Here is a 22,283-nt window from a genome sequence, read left to right on the forward strand (position 1 = left end):
GGAGTGTGTTTCCTCAAGGACTGACAGCAGAGGAATGTCCTCGTCTGCCATATTTTCTATCCCGCTACCTCCAGAAGGATACAAAACAGGTCAAATATCGCCATCGCTTTGCCCCAATACATAGACTCACTCAGGATTTGGCCTCTGGCACCATCTGGAAATTCTTCCGCACAAATACCCTAAATCCCTCCTAAATGATGTTTCCATATATTTCTTCAAATCAGCAATTCAGAAGAAACCAAAAGCAAATAACATATGTTCACTCGTAAAGACCATAATAAATATGACCTATCTCTACTCTCTGGAATGGAATTTTACTTTTGGTAACCTTTTTCCTTCTACCTCTAGGAAGAAGACCTCTCGACCTGCCTACTGTTCCCAAGTTTTTCAGGAAAGATCAAGAAAATGTCTTTGAATCTAAATGAGAAGAGGCTGAGCACTCTCCCGGACTATCCTGAGGAAACAGCCTAAGGACCACACGAGTACAGGGGTGACTGCTTAATTATCAGCAGCCAGGGACCAGAAGATTATAAGCAGGATGATAAGCGAGGCAAATGTCTACCTTAGCAAATGTTTAATCCACTCAAGACAAAGGTAAGCATTGTATCAAACCCATCTGCCTACCAGAGGCCTCTCCAAAATGCCTCTGAGCTGGGTTTTGTGGGAGACCAGGACCCTATTAGCCCTGGTTCTGCCAGTAACTCTATACAATTCCCTTCCCTTGTCTGGACTTTAGTCTCAGCTGTAGAGTGAGGGGACTGGATAGGACAGCATCCTTTCCAAGGTCTCTTTAGCTCCAAAACACCAAGATTCTAAGCAACTGGCCAACATTACTCTCTTTAATCAATGGCCCCAAGCTGAGATTACCCAAAACCATGAGTATCACAAAATCAACTCCATGGACTGCAAAGTCTTAACTATGGGGAGTACAGGGAGGAAACCTTGCAAATCTCTGTAGTTCAGTTTATGTTCCAGATCAGCAGTTCTTACACTTTTTGGTCTCAGGAACCCTATATATACTTATAAAGTATTAAGGATACCAAATAGCTTTTGATTATATGGATTATGTCTGCTGATATATATTACAAATTAAAATTGGGAAATTTTAAAATATGTATTGATTAATTAATTAAAATAACATGTTAATAAAATAAGTAAATTATATTTTAAATTAATTTACTTAAAATTAAGTTAATTTAAAAATAAAATTATATGTTAATATAAATAACAGATTTTTAAATTTCTTTTTTCTTTTCTTTTTTTATTTGAGGGAGAGAGAGTGTCCAAGCAGAAGGGCAGAGGTAGAGGGAGGGAGAGAATCAAGCAGGTTCTACGCTTAGCATGGAGCCCAACTGGAGGCTCCGTCCCATGACCATGAGATCATGACCTGAGCTGAAAGCACCTTAACCAACTAAGGCACCCAGGCATCGCTATAAATAACAGATTTTTTTTTAAATTTTTTTTAACATTTATTTATTTTTGAGACAGAGAGAGAGAGAGCATGAACAGGGGAGGGTCAGAGAAAGAGGGAGACACAGAATCTGAAACAGGCTCCAGGCTCTGAGCTGTCAGCACAGAGCCCGACACGGGGCTTGAACCCACAGACCGCGAGATCATGACCTGAGCCGAAGTCGGACGCTTAACCGACTGAGCCACCCAGGCACCCCAACAGATTTTTTTTTAATGAAAAGTAATTCTCTTTTCCAAAACGAAGACTGGTACTAATTTACAGGTTTTTTTGCAAACTTCTTTAATGTCTTGCTTGATAGCTTCACTACCTACTTCTGCATTAAGTCTGTTGTGATATGTTGTTTTGGTTGAAGTACACAAAGAAAATCTGTCCTCACAAAGACATGCAGTTGGAGTGTGTTTTAGTAATCTCTTTAGACGATTATGGTAGTTTTCCTTTGATACTTGACATGTAGTTGTTTCTTAGAAGTTAGTTACAACATGGAGTCTGGCCTTTTCAATATCCTATCAGATCAAAAATCTACTGGTGATCTTGCCCTTTGCATGAATCTTTCACCCACGTGCAATTTTCTAATATCAGGCTGGCCATTTGGAAGATACTGGTTCCCTGAGTTATGCAGATCTTCCAAGCACTGGCACATTTCACTACACAATATCAGAAAAACTCACATTTATTAATATCACTGAAGTTTTTTTTTTTTTTTAAGGGAGAGAGCGAGCACAAGTTGGGGAGAGGTGCAAAGGGGGAGAGAGAATCTTAAGCAGGCTCCATACTCAGCATGGAGCCTCACATGGGGATCAATCACACGACCCTGGGATCATCAACTGAGCCAAAATCAAGAGTCAGATGCTCAACCAACTGAGCCACCCAGGCACCCTACTAGCCTTTAAGTAGAGGGAAGCTGTCAAGGTCAGTGTTGGATACCAGGTTTTTTTCTAGTTTTGCTTGAAAACTTAAATTTTATTGTGGACCACAAATACCATTGTTTTTCATGAGGTTATGGTCTCATTATTTTCATTTTCAAGAAAATGTCTGCCAAGTCCTCAGGCCTGAATAACCTACAGCTTGTAGTTCAGAGGTAGTTGAGTTCAGTAACTCAATCACTCCAGGTCTTGTCCTTAAGACAGGTGTCATACTTTGGTATGCAATAGAGGTATTTCACATGTACTTCCCATTTTGTCACGCAGATTATTAAACCTGCATGAAGGATTAAGTAATAAAATGAGTAATTTGACTGCTTCATCAAGGGCCTGCTTACGTGAAACTGGCTTATTCTTTGTACACGTGTGGCAGAGAAAAATACGATGACTGGCATAAGTTGGTAGTATTGCCTTGATTTATGCTAACGCACCAGCAATTTTACCCGCTGCTGAACCATCAGTGTAAATGCCAACACAGTGAAAAGGCAAATAACATGTTAGCATTATTATGAAAATAGTTTCAGTCTCACAGACTTCTTGAAATGGTCTTGGGAACCCCAAAGAGTCACACTTTGCAAACAGCTGTTCTAGATAACCTAGAGCAGTCAACTGGTTTCTCAGCCTGCCGGCCTGGGGGAAAAGGACCCAAGCTCAACCAACAGCTGGTATAATGTAACTCAACAGGGCAACAAGAAGAAAAATGCCCAACAGAGTAAAATGAGGCTGTTGTCAAAGCAGTCAACGGCTTGGCAAGACCAAGTGTTAGGAAATAAACTCACTAAACACACCATTATGGAAGTGTCTGGGGTTCCGATCTGCACCCCTGATTAGGGATTTTTCTTGAGCCCTTAACCCTTAGAAGAGCCAGGTATATGCAAGCATGTACTTTATTCCTTGCATTTTGTTCCTTGTACTTTGTTCCATGTTCTTTGCTCCTGGACAAAGCAGATAACAGGGTGGGGCAAGGCACAGTAGACAAGGACTCCAGCTCAAGAGCTTGTCTCTAACACCCTGATATGTGAGAAATCCACCTGAGCTAATGAGGTCTCCTGAATCAGCTTATATCTTAATGACACCTGGCATGCTTTCTACACCTAAATGCTCAGGTGGATCCAGCCTGAGTAACCAGCTGGTTACTCAACCAACCCTCCCAGTCCCTAGGGAGTACTTTTCCCTCTCCCACTTGTGATACTGGACATCACTTGCAGATGGGCATTCCTGGTCACCTACCCTATAGCACAGTATCAGGGCAGGATAGGCCCTCACAACAAAGTATACCCAGGAAAACATCCCAGTACAAGCCCAAGGAAGGTATCTCCTGATTTTCTCAATTTCTAACAAGCAAGGAGAAATAGTTTTGGGTTGATACTAGTTATAACGCAATGTGAAAAAAAAGATATTCAGAATAGCTAACAGGCACACATAACTTTCAATACACACAAAACTTATGAGCTACCATCCCGAAGTTGCTAGTGGTTGGTTTTGAACTTCAGGGAGGTCCCTTTAAAAATGAAAATCTAGACCCCATATGACAAGCATTACACAGACAAGCTGATGCCTGATAACAAGAGCAAAAACTGGAAGAGAAACTATAGAGAGAGAAGCTTGGAAAAACAATTGCACAACGCGTATGACTTCTGAAGGGAAGCTATCACATGTCAATGGCTGCATTTGGAGCTCCTTCTGCCTGGGGGGAGGCCAGCTGGGAGGATAGGTTAGGGAAAAGAGGGCAAAGATGGTCCTCACTGCCGCCAGTTGTTCTCTGCACAATCTTTCCCATCAGCTAGCACTGCAAGGAAATGGGGGAATCTACAAAAGCATGCCACATGAGACATAAGCTATAGAGACTGAATCTTTAGGAGCAGAAATCACCTAGTGGTAATGTGGACAGACCATATCTTCTGGTTCTATCCCAAGAGAAAATGCCCTGCCCCAGGAGAGCCTGCAGCCAAAGGGAGCTTCACCAGTAATGACCTCCAAGAGAAGCTTCAAGAGCCTCCTTGGGCAGTCACATGGGACAAGTCTAGCACATAAAGGATCCCTCAGTTAAGTCACACCCAACCCACAAAGGAACACAGAAAGGGTAACAGCTAAGCTTGAGGAATAAACAGAAGGGGTCAAAAAAGATGGAGAAAACATACTTGAGGTTCAGGACTGAGTATGAAAACTCAGTGGGGTAGAAAACCCTCTTCTGAACCTTCTAATTCAAGTGGGTAAGCACCAGACAGTCAGCATACCTTCACAGTGGGGTCCTCAACTTTCTCTTACATTTGGAGAAACTGAGGCCCAGAGAGGGCACTCAGATGAGCCTTGGGATTCAGTTTCCAGGAATAAAACTCAAGCCCTCCCTAGGCAATGCAAAGCAGACCTCCTTTCCTCAACCTCTTGAATTTTTCAAATGCAGGAGAAATTATTCCTTCCTCCCTCTTACCACTTCTTCAACCAAATGAACTGGCTGTTTCATGATGGGGACAGAAGTCTGGGCAAGACTCTGCAAAGGAAGCTTCCAATTGAGCCTAGAGGTATTTGAGGTTCTAAGACAGATGACCCGTGCTTCTGAATTAAGAGAACGTTCTCTCTAGAAGTTTCTCTTACATTCAGCACCAGCGTTCGGGGACCAACGCAGCTGAAAGGAGCAAAGAATATAAAACAGATGGGAAGGTGGCTGGCAAGGAACTCAAATCTCAGCACTGTTACTCACCCAGTCTCTTTATATCTTCCTTCCATCTGTAAAGTGGGGAACTGATAAAAATGGGGGAGCAAAAATACCTCTAAGGGAGACTACATTATGAATACAGAATGTAGAAACATGAATCCCACCCAGGAGGGTAAAGAAACTTACGTTGTGCTGTTGCTTTCCCCAAACCGCTGGTAAGAGCCAGGGGAAGAGAAGTTGTTTAGGCCTTCGGATGGGCTCTCCTCTGGGCTCACGTCCGTGGAGCTGTAGTCATTGTAATCCTCGTTCCGAAGTCTCTGCGTGGACATGGTAGCTGGAGGGACAGGGTCAGCGCTAAGACCTCCAGAGGCCGGGGCCTTTAGCTCCAAGCCTGTGGTGGGCTCTGGGGCAGGAGCAGCCATGGTCACAACAGCTCAGTGACAGCTGCACTATGAATTAAGTACAGTGACAGTGCCTGATACCAAGGGAAATGGAAAAAGTGCAAAGTACACATGGGCGGGCTGAGCTCACTCAGCTTCTGTCTCCCAACGTTTCCAGTTAGTGCCCCACTCATAAATTTCTAAATTTGCCACCGCATACCTGGACAGAGCAAAGGTGAGGCACTGCCCGGGATGGGTGGGTAAGATGCAGACAGGTGCTTCCAGGAAGCCTTCCCCGTTCCTTAGGTTGGGAGTAACTATCCCCTCCTTTGAGCTAATTTCTTTGAACCTTGAACAACAGTTATATCGTATCTCTGCCCATCTTCCCCAGGAGCAAGCTCTCAGAGGATGGGAACCTGAATATCCCTCACTGCATCTTATTTTTCTTCTGCGTGCATTAGAAAAAGGACTCTGTTGCATTCAAGGAACCCCCTCCAAATCATCCAAGCCTGCTCAGATTCCCCACCAGGTTCCAGAGCCACAGCTGACTTCCTCTCCCTCTCCACCATGACCTCTGGCCCGGCCTGTACTTTTTGGAGGTCATCGGCGACCCCCATCCCCTTTTCTTGCAACCAGCCTGAAAGGCAAGCAGCTCAGAGGAAGAGCAGGAGCATGAGAGGGCTCTCCATTGGCCCTCATCTCAAGACCTCCCCTCCACAACTCCCCTTGTTTTTATTGTTACGGATTTGCCAACGTTTTAAAGATGGTGAAAGAAAAAACCCTTTGTGTTGTGTGTTGGGGAAAGATGGCGAGGGTATCGTCCCCAGGGTGGATTTTCTCAGTAATGCTACCACAGAAAAGAGAAAGAACAACGACTCCTCTGAGCTACACCAGAAGGATACATTTGGGCAGTTCCGGAAGCCTCAAGAATCCTAGGCGCTACACTAAAAGAGCCCTCAGAGGTCGCTCCACAAACTGCGCATTTGACGGATGCAGAATCAATCCCAGAACGATGAAGGAACCTGTCTGCTACAGCCAGGTAGCAGCAGAGCAGGAAACGTATATTGTGCTGCCCTGCCCGAACCTGGAAACACCTATTGAATGCACTGCCACTGGCAATGAGGGAATATTACAATGAAAGGAAGCCAACTTCCCGGCCTCCAAGAATCTGCAATGGAGTGAGGAAAGGAAGGTACACGTACATTAAAGATTACAAATGAAAATCCTTCTGACACTGGCAGACTGGCATACCTGCCTCCCTGTGAGTGGGCTCTTCCCCAGCCTAAGCCCCGGAGCCTGACGTGCTGTCTCAGACACCTGGTAAGGAGACAGGAATGACGGGCATCACGATACCATCTTGCCTAGCCCCCAACACTAGCTGCCAGAGGACAGCTCTGTGCTGAGTGTTCCCACAGGTCAAGTCCCAGGGGACTCTTCGGAAACTGGCCCTACTCTGGCACCTAAGAGACCCAGGGTGATCTCATTTTCTCCCAAGTGTAATGGAGAGAGGACCCACATAACCCCACAAGGAAAGCGCCTGGCAGAAAGCCAGTAAGGGCTGTGGAAGTCTCCCAGAGGATCCTGCCCAGCTTCACCACTAGGGCGACTTTGTTAAATACCTAAGAGGGCATCATTTACTCACAAGCCAGAGGGATTCAAAGAAGTCTTCTAGTTCTAGGGCAATTAAACTCATAAGAGGATCAAGGGGAGAAAATCTGTAAAATATCTTAACATGACAGTTGAAAGCTGCTATTTAGGCAAGAGCTAATAGGTCAGGTTCTATGTATGGCAGAAGGCTTGGGTTCTAAGCCTGCCTCTCTCGCCAGTTTCCTTACTAACTTGGAACAATTCTTTTATCCCAAATGTGCAGAAAGGGGTAGAGGGCAGTGAACTGAAAGATCTGTCAGCTTCTCTCTAGCTCCAGTATTCCAAAAATCAACTAATTATTTATGCAAACAGAAGAGAATTTCTTTTCCAACATACCAAGTGTCTGAGGAATAGAGCCATCCAGGTGACTCATGCATATTACTGAGGGAGAAGGGACAGAATATGGGGACTGACAAATCCCCCTACTCCTCCCCAACAACCAGGAAACTACTCTATTGATTACTTGGCACAGATGCTCAATTTATTTCAAATACTGCAAAGAGGTGTCTTTATGTTATATATAAAAACTGAAGTTACCCACAGCACAATATTGGTAAGAAACTGCTCAAAAAAAGAAGCTGAAATCTATAGATCTGAAGTCTGAGAAACAACCACAGCACGTGGGAGATGTGGCTTGGCCACTGCATGCATGCTGAAAAGAAAAAATTAACACTATTTACGGGTTTTAGCTGATGATCAGCTCAACAGAAGTCAACGATTTAATAACAGATGCCAAATAAGCTAATTCTAGGTTGCACTAGGATGAGAGAGAACCCCCGGTAGTCGACAGCACTGTTTTTGCCACGCACGATATTCTGTTCCAGGCAGTACACTATAAACAATGCTAAACTGTGGTATAGTGAGGGCTCACCACCAACAGGAGGAGGGAGTGGAAAACACCTAAATGAGGAACGACTAGAAGCAATGAGAAAGTTCAACCTGGAGAACTAGCAACTTGGGAGGTATAAAAACTGCTTCCAAAAGCTGTCCTATGGGTAATACTTGTCCTGTGGGACCTCAAAGATGAGTCAGAAAGAGGGTCAGGAGGTGGGAAGTAGAGGGAGGCAGGCCTGTGGCTAGACATAAGGAAGAGCCTTTATCAGAAGGAGTTGTCCAATGGAACAGACCGCTCTGGGAGACAATGTGTTCCCCAACCCTGGGAAAGTCCAAGCAGAAGACCCTTCTCAGAGCGGTGAAGGAGGGGTCCAAGCGCTCTAGAGGGTGCGGGCAATCACTCCTCGGAGTTCCTTCTATCGCTCTTTCTGGCCATCAAGGCAGCCTCCTCTTGCTCTCTAGCTGTCCACACTGAGTGCTAGCCTCCAAGGCCACCCTGCCTCTGGGCTCCCTTTGATGAAACCTGGTTTCCAAGTCTATTGTGCAATTGAGATTTCTGCCCTGTGGGAGATTTTAATAGCACCTGTTAACTTTTAAATGAGGGGCAAAATATGTGAGAATTCAAGACAAGCTTGTCCTTTATTTTAGGCTCTTGAGGACAAAGAAGAGAGTTTATACATTATGTGTGGCCCATCAACACAAACTCAAAATCTTCATTAGATACCTATACCCAAAAGGGTGAACACTACAAAGTAAGAAAAGTCTACACGTGCGGTGGGAAAAAATTTTTTTCTTTAAATATACATTCAAGGGGCGCCTGGGTGGCGCAGTCGGTTAAGCGTCCAACTTCAGCCAGGTCACGATCTCACGGTCCGTGAGGTCAAGCCCCGCGTCAGGCTCTGGGCTGATGGCTTGGAGCCTGGAGCCTGTTTCCGATTCTGTGTCTCCCTCTCTCTCTGACCCTCCCCCGTTCATGCTCTGTCTCTCTCTGTCCCAAAAATAAATAAAAACGTGGAAAAAAATTAAAAAAAAATAGTTTAAATATACATTCAACCAAAATTGCAGTGAAATATCAACTATCTATATAATCTTAATAACTTTTACTTTTTTTTCTTACATAAACTATTTTTTAGTTAGCAATATTCTCATTATTTGAAGGTTTTCCCCCACTTATTTCATATCTACTATTCCCTGAATCCGTAAAGTACACACACTAATGATGTGTAGTTGCAATATAACAGTCCATCATTATATTGATATAATAATTTGCTTCGCTAGCTCCCAACTGTTGGATATGAAGCTTATGCTTTCTTTCTTTTTTAAATCTCTTACATCACATCTAATAGGAATTCATACACATAGTTTTTTTTTAATTTTGGAGATATGCTTTTGGAGTAAAACTAGGTGAATACACTCATTTTTATGGTCCTTGCCACACAAATGATTGAACTAACCTATAGTGTCACTAGGAATATGACTGTCTCTTCATAACTCTGCCAATGTTGGCTTTTATCATTTTTGTTCTTTTAAATGGCTGGGTGGTCCCTTGTACTTGTTTTATTTTACATTTCTCTGATTTCCAGGAAAATAAAAACTGAGCATCTTTCATCCACCTATCGGCCTCATAGCAAGTCACTTTTGAAAATATGAAAATGTTCTCAAAATAACCAAATAAGAGTTTACTGATTGGTTTCTATTCCAAATTCAGTACAATAAACAAGGCCAATTCCAACAAAGGAAGGAGAGTCCACCTATACATGTTTATAGCTCTTCTTTGGGGCCTATGGGAAGGTAGGGGAGGGAAAAAAAGGAATGAAGCGATGGCGAGACAGTACTAAAGTGTTATTTATTTAGCTTCATTATCAAAAACTGAACAATACCTTTATGGGTGCCTTGTAAACACATAAAAATTATCCACTAAAAACTAGACAATTAATAAGTTCAGCAAATTTGCAGGATACAAGGTCAATATACAAACACTAGTTGTATTTCTATGCAATTGCAAGGAACAATCTGAAAATTAAGTTGAGAAAACAGTTCCGTTTACAATAGCATCAAAAAGAATAAAATTCTTAGGAATGAATTTAAACCAAGTAGGTATAAGGGTTGTACATGAGAACTATAAAATATTGTTGAAAGAAGTTAAAGGCCTAAAAAATTGAAAAAACATCCCAATGTTTACGGTTTAGAAGATTCAATGTTGTTAATATGGCAATATTTCCTAAACTGATCTGCAGATTCAGTGAAGTCCCTATCAAAATCCTAGTTGCCTTGCTGCAGAAATTGACAAGCTGATTCTAAAATTCATATGGAAATCCAAAAGGCTCAGATTAGCCAAAACAATTTTGAAAAAGAAGAACAAAGTTGGAGGACTTCCCAATTTCAAAACTCAGTACAAAGCTACAGTAATCAAGACAATATGGTACTGGCATAAGGATAGACATACAGATCAATGGAACAGAACTGAGAGTCCAGAAAGGAACCTTCACATCTATGGTCAATTGATTTTTGACAGGGTGCCAAGATAAGTCAATGGAGAAAGAATCATCTTTTCAACAAATAGTGCTGGGACTACTGGATATCCACACTGGAACTCTTCCTCACACCATACGTACAAATTAACTCAAAATGGATCAAAGACCTAAACACAGGAGTGAATACTATAAAACTCTTAGAAGAAAACATAAGTGTAAATCTTCATGACCTCAGATGAGGTAGTGGTTTCTACATATGACAGCAAAATCACAAGCAAAAAATAATTGGTAAATTACACATTATCAAAATTAAAAAACATTTGTGCCTCAAAGGACGCCATCAAGAAAGTGAAAAACAAGCCACACGGTGGGAGAAAACTTCTGCAAATCATATTTCTGATCAGAGACTTAAATCCAGAAAATACAAACACTGTTACAACTCAATAATAAAAAGACAATACAATTAAAAAATAGGCAAATCATCTGAATAACTATTTTGCCGAAGAGGTGGAAATGGCCAATACCACCTGAAAAGATACTCAATATCACTAGCTACCAGGTAAATGCAAATCAAAAACCACAATGAGATACTACTTCACACCCACCAAGATGGCTAAAATCAAAGACAGATAATAATAAATACTGGTGAAGCTGTGGAGAAACTGGAATCCTCTAACACAGTTGGTGGGAATGTGAGATGGTGTAGCTACTTTGGACACAAGTCTCACGGTTCCTCAAAAGGCTAAATGACCCAGCAATTCTACTCCTAGGTATATCCTGAAATGAAAATGTATGTCCACAGAAAAACTCGTACACAAATGGTGATCCCAGTATTATTCCTAATAGCCAAATGTGAAAATAAACCTGATGAATGGATAAACGAAATGTGCTGTATCCACACAATACTACTTAGCAATAAAAATAAATTAAATACTGACATAATACAAAATACAAAAATAAATTAAGTACTGACAAATACATGTGACAACATGGGTGAACCCTAAAAACATTCTAGTTGAAAAAATGAGCACCATATATTATATGATTTTGTTCATATGAAAGTCTAGAACAGAAAATAGATTATTAGTTGCCTACGGTTTAGGGTAGGGAGTTAAGAGAAATTAGCAGTGACACCTAAGGGACAGAGTTTCTTTTGGAGTGATGAAAATGTTCTAAAATGGATTTTATGCACATCTCTGTGAATATACTAAAAGCCAGTGAATTGTACACTTTAAATGGCTGAAGTATATCCCATGCCATTTGAATTATATCTCAATAAAACTGCTTTAAAAAACCAAACAGATTTCTGACCCCAGTCTGATTCAACATGAACAGTTTATTTTTAACCAGCTTCCTAGATGATCCTGATTACAGATGGATTCATACTAAGCACTAGAAAAATACATATGATCTTATTATGATAGGTGTACCCCAGGCCTCACCTCCTACCAGGATTGGTGATATTTGCAGACTAAAATTGCCACCCATCATTCCTAAACAATTACACTGGGTTAGACTTTGGAACCCAGAGAAACAGCGAATTCTCTAGATGCGTTTTCTTTTCTCTGTTGCTGGGATTCCAAAGTCATGAACAAGGACACAGATTGTGTTGCTTGCTGTCTGTGATCTACAAGGAGGAAAGTGAAAATCTCTAACTTCCACATGATCTGCTGTTTTTAAAGGGCATCAGATAAAACTCCATCTAACCTACCACAGAAGTGCATTCCATAATTTGACTCCTGCCTAAATGAGCCTGGTGAGAGGGCTGCTGACCTCAGCAGTCTCTGTCCAGGAGGGGCTAAAGACACAAACACGCTCACTTTTTACCCACAGTCATAAAAACCACTAAACGTCAGAACCAGGCGTGACTTATAGAAGATAAAGCCCCAGCTTCTCATTCAAAGGTGAGAAAACCAAGGCCCCAGCTAGTTAAAGACTTGGGATTAGAATATAACATTCCAGATTCTTAGTCAGTGTTTCTATCACACCATAAATTTTCTCTCCTCCCTGCCATCTTCCCTGGAACAAAACTGGGGCCAGGATTAGGTGTGCATGGGGAATTCTGCATAATAAAAGATACAACAAGTTCAAAGTTAGATGTGATTATCACCGCAGAGAAGTTCAAGAACAAAAAGTCAGAAAGGTCACTATGCACACCTATGGTTCTGCAGTTCTTTTCCATTCCATCACTCCTGGAATGAGTCCCCATTTTGGAAATGGTGATCTATGTGCCATGAGCATCCCAGTAACCCAGATAGATTTCTGACTTCACGGAATAGGGAGGCACAGTGGAGTATTTTCTACTGGAGAGGGTCATTGAGAACTGGCCCTGGGTGTTAAGGCTTCCGAGAGAAATGTTTGGGAGATAAGAGATGGCAGCAAATGCAATATATGTAGTTTCTATTCTGGTACATTTAGAATGTCCCATCCACTGGACCCCACACCCATAAAACAGCTAGCTTTGTGTACTTAGACCCAGTAAGGCCTGGCTTAAGGAAGGAGCCTCAGGATTCCTCCACGGCCCCGGATGAGGCAAAAAGACTCAGTGTGAGTTTCCTCTACAGGACAAAGAGAAAAGCTATCCTAGGTGTTAGTGGTTGTCAGCCAGTCACACACTTCTGGAAGGGGTTATCAGAGCCAGGCCAGCAAAAGTAGAACCCAAAGTCCATTTACTCAGCCCAGTTCGAGGACCTTGCTTTCAGGTCATGGTAGAAAGAAATGTATCATTAACAGCACAATGACTCTTCAGAATCCGACCTTGGGAGAGATATCAAGCATTTAAAGAATTGAGACACTCCCTGGGGAGGGAGGAGGAGGAATAATAATAAAAAAAAAAAAATTAAAAAACCAGGAGGGGTACTTAACAGGAGATGAGACAAAGGGGAAAGTAACGCGTTCACAAAAGTGGCCATCTGTCCTACCCACCCTACTTCACATTCTCCATGCTAACAAGTCCAGTCCTAGAATTTCACAGAACCCCTGAGTTGGAAGAAAACCTAACACTCTATCTAGCCCAAAGCTCTACCCAATACAATAATCTAATCCATGACATTCCCACAAGTAATTGCCAAGGGACAATTATCTCCAGTGACAGGGAGCTCTGTGCTCTGTGTTGCCACATGAAAGAGCACTTATTCTTAGAAAGTTCTTCTGCTCACCCAAAAACCACTTCCCTTTCGGCACTTGCATCCACTGGTCCTAGTTATAACCTCTGGAATACCGCAGAAGAAATGGAATCTGCCTTTAGAATAGACAAAGACAGCTCCGAGCCCGTCACGCTGCCACAGAGATGACGCTGAATGAACGGCTACACGGTTTAAAGGGAAAATAAGGACTCAACGGCAGGTGATTATAAATGGCACCATCAGCAAACAAAGGAAAAGAGACTTAATACCATCATCGCAGCAGCCTCTTCTTCATACAGCCTCCACCCCACAGTCTCAAACTCAGAGCAAAAGATCCAGTCTCTTGTGTCCCCTTTACTTCTTGACAACAAAAAAATCTTTAAAGAAAACATACTCTAAGTGCACATGTGAACGACTATAGACTAGGCCCTTGACAAAGAGTCAAAGAGGGGCTTGATCATGTTTAAAGTGATTAAAGACCGTCAAAATGACTTTCAGCGGTCAGCATTTATCTTGGACATAATACAGAGATAAGAAGAAAGAGGAGGATTTCATGGCAACCCAGAAATAACTGAAGTAGGGAACCGCGTCCTGGACAACTGGATTAATCTTTGTTGCACAGTGGTAGTACTACACACAGGGGAAAACCCTCTCTGATTAGAAAACAAACAGACCCCAATGCACCGAATGTCAGAGCAGACGAGGTCCTTAGGGATTCAACTTCATCACCGTACAGGCTGGGAAACCTACACCCACTCCAGGATGGGAGTCACCCAAGGTTGCAAAGCAAGTGTCAGAGCTAGAACACAGTCTCTCAATTCCCCAATCTCGGCTCTTTCCGTTACACCATGCCGCTATGTTATTTTAGCAAGCCTCAAACGACTGCAAGCAAGTAACCAGTATTCCCCAAATAACACAAGCTACAGAAAACATAAAGCCAAGGCCTTTGCATTCTTCGAGTTAATGGCCAGGGCGTTCCACAGCCCCAGCTGCGAGCCACCTTCTGCAATTCTTATTTCATATCTCAGTATGATTTACACAAAATTGCAGGACGGTTAGAAGCAAAGCCTCCAGAATGATGAGTCTGCAGAAAAACCGTGAACACTGAAACAGGGAACCACACCCAGAGCCAAGCCAATCCGGGAGATGGAGACCGTAGAGCTAAAAAGGCAGAGCTAGAAGAGAAGAGGACAGGAAGAAGGTGCCTTTCCACATGTCAAGTTTTCCGCAGGAGGCAGTGTGGGGAAAGGCTAGGAAACAGCCACCGGAGGTTGGGGCGCAGGTCTGCCACTAACTCACTGGGTGACCTTAGGCAAGCCCCGACCCCTTCCAGATCCTCCATTTCTTCAACTGTCCTAGAATGGGGTTGCACCAAGTGATTTCCCAGGATCCCAATTCTGGTATTCTATGACCCAAAGACCCACTATTAGCAAGTCCCCGGCAGGGCTCCCACAGGGCCGGTCACTCGTCCCAGGCGACAGGACCCCCTTGGGAAGCGTGGAAGAAGCCCTGGCTGGTAGGTAGGATGACCTTTCTCATCTGGGCACCTCAGTTTCCCCACCTGTCAAACGGCAGGGGGAGGTCAAGGGATAGAGCGCGAGGGAAAAGGGATTCTCCAGTTGGCCTCATCCTGGGAGGGGTGCCCGCATCTTACCGCGGCTGAGGCGGGGGAGCCGAGGAGATTCGGACCTGCACCCCAAGCCGATCGGTGCCTGACCCGGAGCATCCGCTGAGCCCCAGAGGAAGGCGAGGTGGGTCCTGCAGGAGGCGGTGACACGCCGTCAGCCCCGGCCCATCAGCGCGCGGACGCACCGCTCGGGCTCCGGCTCAGGCTCGGTTCCGGCTCTGGCTCCCGCTTCAGCTCAGCCCACCCGTCCCCGCCTCAGCTCGGAGCCCCAGCCATCCCCCCCCCTCCCACCTTTGCTGCCGGGACAGCCGCTTCCGGGCCCCGTCATGTGATCCCGGCTCCCCAGCCGGAGACCCGGGTCACGTGTTCCAGCGCGTGGCAGCTCCCCTCCACCGGGGAAGCTCCGGAGCCCGGCTCCGCAGCACCACCTGGCGACCTGTTGCTGACACGGCAGGCAGGGCCCGGGGCCCGGCAGAACTGGGCGGGGCTTTGAGCTCGGAGCGTGGCTGGCGAGTCCCCAGAGCTCTGTCCCCTGAGCCGTGCGCTCATTTCTGCACATGGTGTGCTTTCCTTAACACGTTTCGGGGAGCGTATGTTGCTTTTATAATTTTAAAAAATACATCTTTTTAAAAATCATCTTGTCCTATTTTTCGAAGCTTGCACAAACTCATTTGTGGTTGCTCCTGGAAATGGGACTGTGAGGTAAGGCAACGTTAAATTTTTAACATATTTAAAATTTTAAATGGATGGCAACATCTCAGTATGTTTGAGGTGTATGTGTTACCTAGCCTTCTCTTTCCTCCTTCTCCCTGAATTTTTCCTTTAAAAATTATGTAACTAACAAATTAATTAATTAATTTGAAATTATGTAACCATTCACACACACACACACACACACACACACACACACATACACACACACATACACACACACACACACACACACACACACACACACAAAGGAATAAACTCTTGATAGAGCTACAAAATGGATAAATCTTAAAATAATTCTGCTGAGTAAAAGAAGTCAGAAAAAATATTCCATTTACCTAATGTTCTAGAAAATGTTAAATAGTCTCCAGTGACAGAAAACCTGTCAGTGGTTGCCTGGAGTGGGTGGGAAGGTCAGGACCGGAGAGATTATAAAGGGGCATAAGAAAACTTTCAAGGTGACAAATATTTTCACTACCTTAATTGTGCTGATGGTTTCATAAGTGAATATGGATTTTAAGTTATCAAATTATACACATTCAATACATGCAGTTTAAAAATAAATTTTTAAAAATATGTGCAGTTTATTGTTATGTAAATTATATCTCCATAAAACTGTTAAGATAGTAGAAATTATATATTAATATATTGTTATTATTAGAAATGTTAGACAATATATAGATATATAAACAGTGAAAATTTCCCTGCTCCCAAATTCACGCTTTTCCTCCAAAGACTTACAGTTGCCAGCATGTGAGTATTGTTCTCCATACACTATACTATGCATTTATAGAAATATTTATACAGAGAGACATATACAGATTTGTGGCGTTAAAATCTAGAATCATGAAAAACAGTACTTACTGTTTTGCTTAAGACTCTTACTCTTAACTATCTATATATACTGTCTCAATTATTTCATAAACATATATTACTTTATATATATATTTAAAGCCTTTGTATGTGCTATGACCCATATATATTTTTTTAATGTTTATTTATTTATTTTGAGAGAGAGAGAGAAAGAATGCACAAGCTAGGGAGGGGCAGAGAGAGAGGGAGAGAGAAAGAATCCCAAGAAGCCTTTGTGTTGACATGGGACTTGATCTCACAAACCAGGAGATCATGACCTGAGCCAAAAGCAAGAATCAGTCACTTAACCAACTGAGCCACCCAGGCACCTCACCATATTTTATTTATTTATTTATTTATTTATTTATTTATTTATTTTTACATTTATTTATTTTTGAGAGACAGAAAGAGACAGAGCATAAGTGGGGAAGGGCCAGAGAGAGAGGGAGACACAGAATCTGAAGCAGGCTCCAGGCTCTGAGCTGTCAGCACACAGCCAGACATGGGGCTTGAACTCACAAACTATGAGATCATGACCTGAGCTGAAGTCGATGCTTAACCAACTAAGCCACCCAGGTGCCCCTCACCCCACCATATTTTTTAAAATATCTACCCCAGTTGGTTCATTTCACCAGGGAAAGATAAAAGAATGCAGGTTCGTGCTCAATTCAAAATAGCAAGGCCAGTGAGTTCATCTCATCCCTGGAAGAACCCAGCAATTTATTGACTGATCAGTGCCAGAAACTGTGCTTGGAATGCTTCTGAGCCCAGGTTACCTCCAGGTCTTGAATTTCATTGATTCTATGGCTCCTTCTGATGTCATGGTCAAGAAAGCCCGATCTTAAGAGAACCAAAGAGCTCCCTGTTGGAATTACTGATGCAAGGGGGACTTTGCCTTCCCCAATTGGCTCCTGGGAGGCACTGACTATAATAAGGATTCTTTCTTATATCTGGCCACCACACTCTTATTAGAAAGACCTTTGCATCATTTTCAGATACTGTTAGGATTCTATCAAGCTTATCATTATGCAGTCATAATTAGAAATTAACACAGTTATGGGACGCCTGGGTGGCTCAGTCGGTTAAGCGTCTGACTTAGCTCAGGTCATGATCTCATGGCTCATGAGTTCAAGCCCCGCGTTGGGTTCTGTGCTGACAGCTCTGAGCCTGGAGCCCGTTTCAAATTCTGTGTCTCCCTCTCTCTGCCCCTCCCCTGCTTGTGCTCTCTCTCGCTCTCTCTCTCGAAAATAAATAAACACTTAAAAAATATTTTTAAAAATATATGGAAGTATACATAAAAAAGCATTTTGACTCTTTTACTCCTCGAAAACTATGCAAAAGCAAAACGTAAAAACTCTGAAAACTCTATTTTCAGCAAAGGGAGAAGATAGAATCCACAGATCCTGAAATATGTGTAAGGGCTAACAAAAGCGCTGAGATCAGACAGAAGCTATAAAGGAAATGGAAAAGAAATTCAAAGAGAAGCAAAGGGACCCAGTGGGGACAGATCTCAGGAATGCAACAGTGAAAACGCTCTTCCTGAAGAGGAAGAGCTCACTTAGAGCTGCTCGGCTCTATTTGTTTTGTTTGCAACAATGGGTGTGGAAACAGTTCAGCAAGACTCAACAAAAGCTCTCCTGAATCTGGTTTGGATCCAGGAAGCCAGGAAGATAAAAATAACAGCAAGAAGCACAGGGATGAGCCATATTTGCAGGAAGCAATTGGTCTATGGCAATAAAACAGGAACGACTGGAAATACACTTGTTGTTGAGGATGTAAAGCAACTGGAAGTTTCATCCACTGCTGGGGGGAGTGGACAGTGATGTAACCACTTCGGAAAGTTTTTTTGATGGTTTTTTATGAAGTTAAACACATATCCTGTGATCCAGCAATTCCACTCCTAGGTGTTGACCCAGGGAGAATAAAAGTGTTTATCCACACCAGGGCCTCGACTAGGGGGAGGCAAGCAAGGTGCCTCAGATGGGACATTTAAAGAGGCACTCGCTTTTAGGATTGTACAGGCGCAGGGTTGGCACTTACATGAACACAAGAGCGGGTGCCTCCTTAAATTTTGTGACCTAGGCTTCCTGTCTTGCCTCACCCGGGTCCAGGCTGTGGTCCACACAGACTTGTATTCAAATTTTCACAGCAGACACCTTAATAAAGCTAAATCGGTGACAACCCACACACTTATCAATAGGTGAATTGGTAAACAAATTGTGGCATACAGAGCAGAAAGGAGCTATTGATACATGCAAAAATGTGGATGAATCTCATTATGGCTGAGTGGAAGAAGCCATACACACAAAACTGCATACTATATGATTCGGTTTATATAAATGTAAAGAATGGGCAAAACCAAATCTAGTGACAGAAAGCTGAACAATGGTTTCTTGACATGTGTCAAAGAAACATGTGGGGATTGGCTGCAAAGGGACACAGAGAGCTTTCTGGAGTAATGCTAACATTCTATATATTGATTGGGATGCTGGTTATGTGGGTTTATTTTTTTACTTATTAAATTAATTACTTATTAAATGCAGGGCTCGATCTCACGAACTGTGAGATCATGACCTGGGCCAAAGTCAGACATTTAACCAACTGAGCCACATGGGCCGGGGGGGGGGGGGGAGGGAACCTAAAATACGTTAACTTGATTGTATATAAATTGTACTGCTAAAGGTTCATTTAAAAATTGTAAAGAGATTACAAGACATCTGGGAAAACCTCCAAGACAAAAGAATAACCAAATGCACAAACACATGAAGCCTTTTGGAGGAGACCATGCAAAAAACAAACACGCAGACAAATATCCTCAGAGAGACAAGTTGTTGCCATCATGACATAACAACGATAGCAACAACAAAAATACTGCTTTTAAAAAATATTGTTAGGGGAAAAAAACAGCTCTTGGAAATTAAGAATGTAATAACAAAAATGAAGAATCAAATAGAAGAGTAAGAAGATGAAAATAAAGAAATTGGTTCTTTTTCATTAATGAATATTTATTATATGTGCCAGGCACTGGGCCTAAAACTTTAGTGAACACAATAGACAAAAATCCCCGCCCTTGTGAAACATTTTAGGGAGGGAAGAGAACAAAAATAAATAAGTAATATCCATGTCATGTCAGCGGGTGTACCTGCTATGGAGGAAAATCAGGAAAGTGGGAGAGGGAGTCTAGAGGCAGAGAGGAGGGATTGAAGCCTTTTTAAATAGTCAGGAATATATTACTGAGAGGTGATATCTCCACAAAGTCCTAAAATAGGGGAGGAAACAATCCCTGTGGACTTCTTTGAGAAGAGCATTCTGGGCAGGGGGAATAGCATGTTCTAGGGGCCCAGGAGGGAATGTGCCTAGCCTATTTGAAGAATTAAAAAGTAGTCAGTGTGTGCATGATACTGTATGTAGAAAACCCTAAAAACTCCATCAAAAAGCTGCTAGAACTGATAGGTGAATTCAGTAAGGCCTATTCATTCAGATAGGTGAATTCAGTAAGGATACAAAATCAATATGCAGAAATCTGTTACTAATAATGAAGTAGCAGAAAGAGAAGATAAGAAAGCAATCCCATTTACAATTGTGCCAAAAATAATAAAATAGCTGGGAATAAGCTTGACTGAGGAGGTAAAAGAACTGTACTCTGACAATTATAAAGCACTGATGAAAGAAATTGAAGATGGCAATAAACAAATGGAAAGATATTCCATGCTAACGGATTGGGAAAACAGATATTGCTAATATGTTCGTGCTACCCAAAGCAATCTACAGATTTAATGCAGTTCCTATCAAAATGCCAACAGCATTTTTCACAGAACTAGAACAGCATTTTTCACAGAAGTAATCCTAAAATGTGTATGGAATCACAAAAGACCCCTAATGGCCAAACAACCTTGAAAAAGAAGAACAAAACCTGAGGTAACACAATCCCAGATTTCAAGATTCATTACAAAGCTGTAGTCATCAAGACAGTATGGCAGTGACACAAAAACAGACACACAGACAAATGGAACAGAGTAAAGAGCCCAGAAATAAACCCATGATTATATGGTCAAATAGTCTATGACAAAGAGGCAAGAATATGCAAGGGGAAAGAGGCAATCTCTTCAACAGATGGTGTTGGGAAAACTGGACAGCTACATGGAAAGAATGAAACTGAACCATTTTCTTATACCATACACAAAAATAAACTCAAACTGGATTAAAGACCTAAATGTGAGACTTGAACCTATCAAAATCCTAAAAGAGAGCAGAGGCAGTAATTTTTCCGACATCAGCTATAGCAACGTTTTTCTAGTTATGTCTCCTGAGGCAAGGGAAACAAAAGCAAAAGTAAACTATTGGAACTACATCAAAATAAAAAGTTTCTGCACAGCAAAGGAAACAATCAACAAAACTAAAAGACAATCTAGTGAATGAGAGAAGCTATTTGCAAATGATATGTTCAATAAGGTATTAGTATTCAAAAATATAAAGAACTTATCAACACAACACCATAAAAAATAATCCAATTTAAAAATGGGCAGAAAACATAAAACAGACATTTCTCCAAAGAAGACATACAGATGGCCCACAGACACATGAAAAGATGCTCAACATCACTCATCATCAGGGAAATGCAAATCAAAACCACAATGAGATATCACCTCACACCTATCAAAATGGCTAAAATCAAAAACACAACAAACAACAACTGTTGGCAAGGATGTGGAGAAAAAGCAACCCTTTCGCACTGTTGTTGGGAACGCAGACTGGTGCAGCCACTGTGAAAGGCTCCTCAAAAAATTAAAAATAGGATTATCATATGATCCAGTAATTCCACAACTGGGTATTTACCCAAAGAATACAAAAACACTCATTCAAAAAGATATTTGCACCCCTGTGTTTATTGTAACATAATTTACAATAACCAAATTATGGAAGCAGCCTAAGTGTCCATTGACAGATGAATAGATAAAGAAGATGTGGTATGTATATGTAACAGAATATTACTGAGCCATGAAAAAGAATGAAATCTTGCCATTTGCAACAACATGGATGGACCCGGAGGATATAATGTTAAGTGAAATAAGTAAGACAAGTACCATATGATTTCGCTCCTATGTGCAATTTAAGAAACAAAAGAGATGAACAAAGAAAGAAAGAGACAAACCAAGAAACAGACTCCTAACTATAGCAAACAAACTGATGGTTACCAGAGGGGAGGTGGGGGGGGTGGTGTGAAAAGGGGATTAAGAGCACACTTATCATGATGAGCACTGAGTAATGTATGGAAGTGTTGAATCGCTATACGGTACACCTGAGACTAATATACCACTGTACATTAACTATATTAGAATTAAACAAATACAAGGAGGTCAGTGTGGCTGTAGCAGAATGAGCTATGGCAAGAGAAGTAAATTAGGCCAGAGCAAGCACAAGTGGGCGAAAACCGTATAAAGCTCTGTGAGCCATTTTAAGGACTTTGGCTCTTACTCTGAGTGAGATAGGAAGATATTGGAGGAGTCTGAGCAGATGAATGCCATGGTCTGACTTGGGTTTAAAAGGATGCTCTGGGGGCGCCTGGGTGGCTTAGTCGGTTGGGCA

General features: G+C 42.3%; 1 protein-coding gene across 3 annotated transcripts in view; it reads right to left on the reverse strand.

Moving 5' to 3' along the window:
* Nucleotides 1-22,283, reverse strand: part of SLC36A1 (solute carrier family 36 member 1) — a 67,362-nt gene that overhangs the window by 30,539 nt on the left and 14,540 nt on the right. For 2 of the 3 annotated variants that reach the window (XM_047092259.1, XM_047092268.1), the window contains exon 2: nt 5,234-5,381. In XM_047092259.1, coding sequence (XP_046948215.1) covers nt 5,234-5,381 — 148 coding nt within the window. Of the gene's footprint in view, nt 1-5,233; nt 5,382-15,161; nt 15,370-22,283 lie in introns of those variants that run through there. The other variant, XM_047092264.1, reaches the window with a different exon arrangement.

Source organism: Lynx rufus, unplaced genomic scaffold (assembly GCF_022079265.1).
Source record: "Lynx rufus isolate CCGP_SWC_20201006 ecotype Redwood Valley unplaced genomic scaffold, mLynRuf1.p SCAF_1, whole genome shotgun sequence".
In the NCBI taxonomy this organism is placed as follows: Eukaryota; Metazoa; Chordata; class Mammalia; order Carnivora; family Felidae; genus Lynx; species Lynx rufus.